Source organism: Electrophorus electricus, chromosome 5, assembly GCF_041902795.1.
Source record: "Electrophorus electricus isolate QZ-2024a chromosome 5, ASM4190279v1, whole genome shotgun sequence".
Taxonomy (NCBI): Eukaryota; Metazoa; Chordata; class Actinopteri; order Gymnotiformes; family Gymnotidae; genus Electrophorus; species Electrophorus electricus.
Window position 1 is genome coordinate 7,374,911 of NC_137501.1, and position 9,609 is coordinate 7,384,519.

The following is a 9,609-nucleotide window of genomic DNA, read 5'->3' on the forward strand; positions in this document are numbered from 1 at the left end:
CAAAGCCACCGTGTAGGAACAATGAAACAGCTAGCCACAGTTCCGCAAACCACAGAGGGCATAGCTGCTCGCTCTGTGGAAGAGTGCATGGGTCATCACGCATCGACCCCCCTGGTCTGGCCAACTTCGATCCTTCTGGCCAGCACCTTGTCAAGCCCAAAAATGGCTTGGGCCACTGACATTTGAATTAAATGAGGGCTTATGGTGGAATGCCGGTCAGCTGGAAAGAATACCAGCTCCCTTGGCTTTCGGTCCAGCGCTGAATTCTGACAGCCCTCCTCTGCAGCAGTCACATGTGCATTTCACGTTGCCTATTGCAAACGCGCCCTACAGTCACCTGTTGCCACATCAGCCTCTGAGCGTTCACTCACTTTCGGCTCCCTTAAAAAACCTTTTATGTAAAGTCTAACAAAGAGATAGAGATTACATTTTAAATAATTTTACAGTAAATGCACTCATAATATTGATTACAGCATACACTGTCTGGACAAAAGTGTCAAAGAGAAATTATTCCAGAAAAGTTGCAGCTGGTGACTGGTTAGCACCAGGAACATGGTGTGCACTGTCTGTAACTGTACTGTCTTTTGTAAACACTAAATTATTGTTTTAAAGAAAACCACCCCAGCAATCACTCATGGACTTTCATTCCAACAGGGCAAAGCTTGAAAAACGTAATTACACAATCTTTTACTTCATGCACATTATGAGGTTGCTTCAATGTCCACATTGTGTGCATATGAAATTGTTTTTCTGCCATCCAATTTCTCATTCTTATAACACTAAAGCTCTTGGCCAGTGTGTACACAAAATGGCATGGAGTTATGCAAAGCATGGAAGTCCTTTACTTTCCAAATATTACCCTGCCACTATGCTAGTCTCCCTCCCTGCTGTTTTGTTCTAGGATATTTATAGCTTCTGGCAGTGGAAGGTTAATTGAACTGAAATGGGTTGTTCAATGAAATTCCACAGCAGAGCCAAAGCGCGTGCAAGGGGAAAACCAATACCCATCTGCAAGTCTTTCAGGCTCGTAACTGGATTTTTCTTGACACATGCCTTGAATTCAAATTGACAGGCCCATTTAAACACCCCATGTAGTAATGGAACCGTTATGGAATGTCTTGTTTCATTTCCATTACTCAGAAGCACAGCTGGAGGTGTCAGAGGTATGTGTTACATGTGTCGAAACCCTACCTTAGTGCAAGCATGGTATAAATATTCTTTTATAAATCTATAAAATATATTTATTGTTTAACAAGCTGTTTTAAAAAGCTTTTAGCTAAACTCTCCTTTAATTATTTTGTGTCAAATAACTCCCTGCTGCTTCTGCTAAAAGGGCATACCCCACTTTTTCTCTGACTCTGCATTTTTCCAGTTAGACTTCAGATGACACACAAGCAGCCACCGTACACTGTTACTCTGACTTGCCAGAACAGCCAGTGTCACTGTCTTTGTGCTCAATGTTCTGTGCATTTATTGTATTTCCTGCTTCTTCTGCACTCTTCTCACAATGTTGAGCTGAGCACACAGTTTGGAGTCCTGTATACTGTGCTGCTGAACTGCTGTTGTAATGCAATCGATCAGAAGACACAGTATCTTGTTCCCGTGTATACCAAGTATAGAGTGGAATGCCAAAGTTGAAGCTCTACAACCAAAAAGAACACTCATTTTATAGGCCTGTGTCCTAAAGGGTCTTATTTACACTTGGAAAGGCAATATTTTAGTTTTAATAAAATGAGTCTACATTTTCACAAATTCCTACAATTACTCCCATTGGTTTGAAATTTCTGTTTTTATACACAAAGAAGCTATGGCAGATGTAATGGATTGTGAGGGGGAAAAAGAGAGCACAATTTTGTTGTGTTATTTTATTTACAAAGAATATTAAGGGAACCACATCCGAAGAAACAGAGAGCTAGAGCTCTCTGGGCTAGGATGCAAAATGACCTGTAACACAAAAATCACATAAGTAAGATAAATGCAAATAATTTGCTATAGTGATTCTGACTTGAATAAAATATGCAATTTGAAATATGTATTAACTTTCAAAATAGCATAAAGGATAAATTAAATTAACAGCAAATGCAGATCAGATGCACAAGGCAAGTAGCCCAAAAACATATTGTGCATTAGTGCTACGGCAAAAAAAATAAAATAAAAAAATAAAATATATATATATAAAAATGAAAGCAGTTATCTTCTCAGGACAAACATCCTGTTTTTCTGTGCAATGTTTTATCTAAGCTTCACAGATGAAACTACTTCATATTAGCTACCTTGATAATTAAATATTTATTTATAATTCTCATAACTAGAAACTTGTCTGAGTGTTCAAACACTAAATAAATGTTTGTCTCCACAAGTGGTGCATGAAATTGTATTTTAGCTCCTTAACAGTTACTAAGAGGGCAACTACGATTGCCCGCCCTTCACACACCACCCAAAAACAATAGTGTCTGTGTGTAACTTGTGTACAGAAGTTGACATAGCTGAGGTAAAGAAAATATTTTACCATGTGAGACGGGTATGAACTTCACTTCTTCAGGATCTGATGTCTGACTACGACGAAGGGGAAGACAAAACCACTGCCGAAGAATAACATCATACCAGCCAGTAGCTTCCATTTGTTCTCTACTGAGAATGGCAGATTCTGCAAAACAGCCACTGTGATTTAGGTAAAGATATAAGTTGTGCAAATTAGCTCGCTTGCTACCTACATAGAACAAATAATGACGTTTATTTACTGCTTACTGGACATTGGTGGCAAGTATAAAACCGAGCCGCTGAATATGCATATGAATTTAACATAGCATTCCATCAGTACAGAGCATTAAGACATGCGATATACTATTATTCACTCAAGTAACCATTATCATCTTACTTGATAGAAGCTGGCTAGCTAGCAAACCTTGGTTAACACATTTAAATCTCACTTGTGCACGCTAAACTGTCATGGTTTCAGAATCAACGCCAAACAATTAAGTCTAACATTTTCCCCAATTTCAAAATTAGACAGCAGAATTTGCTTGCTTTTTCACTTCCTAGGTAGCAAGCTAGTTAGCTACCTAATAAGCAATCCAGTAAAGATGGCTTCTTGGACACAGCTGTTGTTGTTCGTTAGCCAGCTAAACTAACCAAATCACAAATCTAGTTTGTTATAGGTAGGTAGCTAGTTAATGAATTCTTCTTTCAACAAAGAGATAGGTAGCTAAAATATTCTAACGTAGTCTGTCGACTACCGTTTTATCGGTCTAACGTTAGCTGTTAACTACAGTCAGCTGGTCAGCTAGCTAGACAAGGAAGTAGATCGACAACATTTAGCTAAAGTAACCTAGATCACAAATATCCGTAAACCAAAGTGGCAGATAGTTTCTTAGAATAATCAGCGAACTACTGGTGGACAGTAAACGGTAGTTAGCTAACGCCTATATCGAAAAAAAGAATACAATACGACCGCCAGCGACTTCACCAGGGAACAAGGACATTTAGCGTACGTAGCTAACCATCTAGCTAAGTCGCTAGCCAATCACATATAACTAGGTAGGTACAGACGGGTTATTATTGCTTTAGATTATCTTAATTAACATATTTACCTGTCCTGGTCCTTCAGCATAGTGGCTACTGCGAACAACAGAGGTTGCAAATCGGCGAACTGCTTGTCCAAGCATGGTTGACACCTAGCAAAGTAACTAGGGTAAGATACGAGATATACGGGTACGGTTTGTACGACCTTGCTAAAACTGGAAAGGGAAACGAACAGTTACATGGGTAACGGGGGGTTTATGCAAAGGCTTCTGGGAAACGGAGTCTTCCGAAAGCGATACGTAGATGACTTTGCTACCATGGCTGTGATCTCAGAGCTCAGTGTCTCAACTTGCCTGAAATCATGGGACAAAAATGAATGAATGAATGATTGAATTAATTAATTAATTAATACATAAACAAACAAACAAATAAATAAATACTGTAAGTATAACACTGCGTTGCTTTCTATTTGCCAAATATTCTTTTATCTGAACAAACTGATTTGAATTACTGGATACATGTTATTGGGTCTAGAATATGTTAGCCATTGAATTATAGAGCACACGGTAAAGTTGGCAGTGGAAATATAGCAGAAGTTAACACAGATGACGCATTTCTAGATGAAGCAGCAACGTTTCCAATAAGTACTATTCACTGCCTGTGACCCCAGATTGCACTTCGGTTTCATTGCCTTCTACTGATCAAGTGCCTCAAGACAGGTGTGCCTTTGTAGTTGGCTTGTGGTACTATATGACTATTTACTGTTTCATTTTGTTTTGCAGTAACCGCACAATTCAAATTATACTAATATATGAGAAAACCTATGTCAGAAAAGCATAGACATGTTTGCCTTAAAATCTCAAATAATGAATGTGCTTATAACTGATTTTGTATCCCTCTAAGTTATGACCTGCCAATATATACAGGGGATATACATGGGAAAGTCAGACTACAGTTTTACAAAATAAATCAAAATTGGAAATGAGACATTTTTGTGTAACAGTAAAACATGATTACATCATCAAATTCACAATTTGCAATCCACAGCTTTAAGTGGTGCAAAATTGGTCATTAACACTGCTCCCAGTTTTGACATTAAAATCAGTAGTTTACATGCACAGACAGTGCACAGTTCTGCAGTTGTGAAAGTGCCTCGCTCTGTCTGGCTGATCACTGAATACTACAGTGATAAAACTGAGAAGGACACACACACTAGGCCCCAGTTTTATAAATTATTTTTTTTTGAAAGCTATTATATGAATGGAGGCACATCACATTTCCCTCATGCTATTCAGGTGTGTTACTGTAACTCTAGATAAACTCACTTCCAAGTAATCATCAGTCTGCAAGGCAAAAAACCCTTACATCTGAAATTCAAACAAGGAAATATTCTCATATATAGTTCCTTTAATAATGAACTAGATAAAAGTGGACTTTATAAGAACTTTTGTACTGAATGTCCAATAAAACTGTGGAGCATAGGCTATTTACTGTAGCACCTCACACACTGGATTCCCTCCACTTATATGAAGAGAGAGTCCTGAGTCACATTTACAGAATCATTAATAATGGAGGAATTATTGAATGGAGCGCTTTAAAGACTTGAGATGAGGAATATTTAATTTATCTTTAGGTAACAAATGGGAGCAGTTTAAGAAATGCCATACCCTCCAACAAATAGTGGAGTGCAAGTCAGATAGTATGCAAACCACGCACGTTTATCTGTCATTTTAACAGAGACAGAGATAACTATTTAAATTGTTAAAAGAGGCAAAAAATCTTCGCTGATTTTTTTTCAAGAAAGCCGACAACCCAGGTTACACATAAAAATGCAAGTCCAACAACATGCTCTTGATATGATAAAATGCTAGCCTTCCCCATTGTTCAATTTTCTTGCAATTTTAGGCAAGACATGAAGAATTTATTATAATAGGCCCTAAAATGAAATGGGAACTCAAGCTATATTCAGCTCTTGTTCAATATATTTTTTGCACTAAGATGGAAAAGAGGATTAAAAATTGATGCTTCATTCCTTTTATGTCACGTTGTGCAGCTTCCCGAATCCCCCAATTAGACTGGAGAGTTATCACAGATTTCACAGATGTAAAAGAGTTTCTCACTCAGTTTGATGCACATGTACTCAGCTGACTGATCCACTCTAAACATTATCTGTAGGCCAAGTTTCTCAGAACTTGATAAAAGAACGTTCCAAGAGTAAATTAAAGTGCATTTTCCTTCAGAAACTGGTGCAAAGGCTGAGATTATAACCACAATATATGAATTTATCAGACCGGACTATACAATTGCAATAAAGTTTATTAAAACTACTTGATTAGAAACACCAAATAGCAACTAGAAGTACAGTTACTGTAGAGACTGTCATCTATGTGTTGCTGTGTACAGATTGTGTTAGTCATCCAACTCATAGGTATCTGACAATGGGATGGCTGTTGGCTAAATATGTTTGGTGGTAGACTGTTCTCAATCCAGGACTGATACTGAAACTAAAAACACAGAAACACTGCTGTGTCTGATACAATTCATCTCAGTGCAACAGCCCTTACCTTGTCTGTGTTCACCACTCAACCACTAGCAGTCAGCAGTGATCTTGTGGTAAGAAACTGACCAAGGATGATCCATGTAGTGGATGGTACATTTGTTGTGACTGGCAACAAATAGGCCACAATCTGTAGTTGTGCACCAATAAAATGTACCTATAAGATATTTGTAATAAAGCACTTAAAATGGGTGGTCAGTGTACAGTATATCATAAAGTCCCATCTGCTGTTTCTTTAAAACTGCCTCATTCTTCACCTTCTTGACAGCAGATGTATGAAATCCTATCAAAAAGGACAAATGGACAGCTGCGTGTACCTCAGCACAGGACACTGTCTGCAGGTGTTTCGGGGAGCGTGTGTAATGGGCTTGACAGGTATCTGCACAAGCTGCTTACCCTCTTCACCACCTCCGCATCCGTCACCCCGAGGGGTCGTGACCTGGCCAGCCGCCACCTGCCTGCGCTGTCATTCGTCAGCTGATTAGGGAAATGAACCACTCAGGCCCTGCTTCCTCAAGTAGTGCCATAACCTGTCATCGTACATGGACAAACCATCTGGAAGGCCTGAACACATTGCTCCGTCACAGGCAGAAAAGCTTTTTTATGGTAATGTTATTTATTTCAGTCTCTGTATATATATATATATAAAGAGAGAGAGAGAGCGAGAGAGGGAGAGAGAGAGAGCCTACAATTAACTTCAACAGCTGTAAATCACTGCAGTGCCATTACCCTAGCATCTGTCAAGGTGTGCAATAGCTTTCTCTTAATACACAGGCAACAACTTTACACAAGATGTAAGTTTATACTAATGGAGATTAATAAGCATTGAAAAGCGCTTCTTATGTGTCTAGCATCAGTTAGGGGCCACCTAAACTTCCCAGTTCATGATGAGAAGAGTGTGTGTGACTGAGGAGGGTTTAGCATGATCTTCTATGGGTTGAAGCTCAAGCACTTCATCAGTTCCCCCCCACCCCCCCCCCGGCTTGGAGAGGAATGGCTTTATCTGCTGTCTCCCAAGGTTAGGGAGGAGTGATGAAATAGCCAGGATCGGGCTTCACTTCCAGCTCAAGGCCTGCGAGTACAGATTTAGGAGTCTGCACACAGCTTCACGACACATCCAAACACACACCATACATCAAAGTACAAATGACGGGCATTTATAGCACCAGATGAACGTATTGCCATAGTTTACATACACTTCAGATATTTCCACAGAAATCCAGCAAGGAAATCTGATGTATAATGCAAATATCTCCTCTCTGTCTTTATACTTTTGGCATATGATAGCTGATTTCTGTTTATAAGATGATGTAATAGATTATGTAAGGGAATATGGAATTTAGAGGTAGAGACATTGACTGAGTGTATGACCTTGTCACTGCTGTCATTATCAGTCAGTTCATTCATTATCCATCATCCATCATCCGTCCATCCATCAGTCATAATATACTGATGTATTTCTACTACGCACTCTAGGACTCATGGAATGATGAATGTGACTGGAGGGCTACATATTCTATGGCATCTTTGCAACTATCTGATTAGGCTATATGACACAGAATGCTAGAATAAAACATGCCACTTTGTTTGTTGGACACTTTGATTATTTACAAATAGAGTAACTGATAGTGTGCCCCATGCTTACCTGACACGAACCCCTAAAAGAGGGCAGGACAGAAACGTGCCTGAAGCTCAGAAGGAGAAGGCAGATACACAAGTTCTCATTGTGCTAAAGTATGAGACAATGTAAGCAGCAACAAAACACACCTAGGCCTGAATTCCATTCCTTGTCAACCCCCCATTCCCAAAAAGCATTCTGTAAATGTATATGTCTCAACCGAACAATCAAAGTATCTGCTGACATGTGGAGAGTAGAGAGTTCTTCTGCGCTAAAGAATGTGGTTGAACAGCACCTGACATCACAGGATTCTGACGGGATTTTTAGTCTTCTAAAAGGGGCACTCACTGTAGTCTGTTTATAGGGGCACTGTTAACTGCTCAAAAGATAACACAAGTTTTTGCAAGCTTATAGGTAATAACACAATATCATAAGCTACTATGTAATAACACATTGTATTAACACAATGTAATAACATGGTGTAATTACACTGTAATCATACATTGTGTTAATTATGTAATTACACATTGCAATAACACACCGTAATAAAAGAATGTAATAACATATTGCAATAATACATTTTAATAACAATTTTGTAACATAGTGTAATAATATATTGTCCTAACAATGTAATAACAATATAATAAGAAAGTAATAACCCAATGTAATTACACTGTAATAACACATTGTATTAACAATGTAATAACACAACGTAATAACTACGTACTTCAAAGTAAGACTTGCACTTCTGGGACAGAGTAACTAAATCAGATGTAGAGGGATCAGATTGACCTGGGATTGTTTGGACATCTTGGGCTTCCACATGTGCATTGTTAATATAATTTGCAGTGGATGTATAAAACTGAAGTGAAGATGAGGTTTTGTGGGAATACAGGCTAATGGTTGTCACAGAAGCTGTTGATTATGCTGTTGACAGGGCCTGTCTGTTCAGACTGCTGTACGTAAGGGAGAGGAATGTTTGGACCATGGCAGCGTGTGAACAGAATGGCTGGTTGTATGTGTCTTCCAGTGGCTGAACATTTAGCTGGAACAAGACTTTCACTTGATAATGCTACTAATACATCATCATGGAGATTGAGATCTTTTTCATTCATTAATTCAGTCTGCATCCAATGGTTTATCACATAGGCTCATTGCAGCATGCCTGCAGGTTTATTACTTGATCTTTAAATGTAGTTTCATAATCTCTTTACTAGAATTCATTATGAAAAGCAATTATCCCTAAATGTGTGCTTGTGAAGTTTTCCAATTTAGAAGAAATCAATTACAATTGAGGAAAAAAAATTTGCACATGGGACTATTCGCTTAAGAACTTGCATTGAAAATAGAAGGGAATAGCATCTTTCCTTCCTTTGAGTGCAAAGGTATGATGAATGTCAAATTAGATTGACGTAAATATATGTTCATCACACAGCAGATAAAAGTGTCCCAAATGTATTATCTGTGTGACACTGTAAATAGCAAAAAAAACAGTTCAGTTCTGATTTAGGATATGATTTTGACTATGTTCATATAACAGGTAAAAGAAGCTCAATTTTTAGTGTGTTCAAAATGTCTTTTTAATGTGATCTATATTCAATATTATTCTGAACAGATCATGCTCCTACATTGCCATGCAAAATAACAATTCACCATGGGGCACAGTCATGCAAACAATCAAAATTAAAGGAAATGTTCACATTACCGAGATGAAGTGACTGAAAATCATGTTTTTTTTTATCATAATGTGACTCATCTCACAAATATATTTGTCATTTCAGAAGACAGATGCATTCACATTACAGACAGATACAGGTCAACTGCAATTATGAATGTGAACTGTCAAGGTAGGCAAATACGATAGAGGCCAATAGGCTATCCTCTATTGTTGTGTTCATGATGACAACACATG

General features: G+C 38.2%; 1 protein-coding gene across 1 annotated transcript; it reads right to left on the minus strand.

Annotated features, from left to right (window-relative positions):
* Positions 1 to 1,850: 1,850 nt before the first annotated feature.
* cox7c (cytochrome c oxidase subunit 7C) lies at positions 1,851 to 3,754 on the minus strand. Its single transcript, XM_027002824.3, has 3 exons — positions 3,591 to 3,754; positions 2,510 to 2,647; positions 1,851 to 1,944 (listed from the first exon to the last, which is right to left on the minus strand). The coding sequence occupies exons 1-2, from the start codon at positions 3,663 to 3,665 to the stop codon at positions 2,531 to 2,533; spliced, it is 192 nt and encodes a 63-aa protein (XP_026858625.1). The 5' UTR covers positions 3,666 to 3,754; the 3' UTR covers positions 1,851 to 1,944; positions 2,510 to 2,530.
* Between the last annotated feature and the right edge of the window lie 5,855 nt (positions 3,755 to 9,609).

What these genes read in the sequence shown, in the direction of transcription:
- cox7c (XM_027002824.3), bottom strand. Translation starts at nt 3,665, where the DNA reads ATGCTTGGACAAGCAGTTCGCCGATTTGCAACCTCTGTTGTTCGCAGT. An exon ending in ATGCTGAAGGACCAGGACAG is followed by an intron (nt 2,648 to 3,590) that starts GTAAATATGTTA and finishes GCTGTTTTGCAG; the next exon opens with AATCTGCCATTCTCAGTAGA.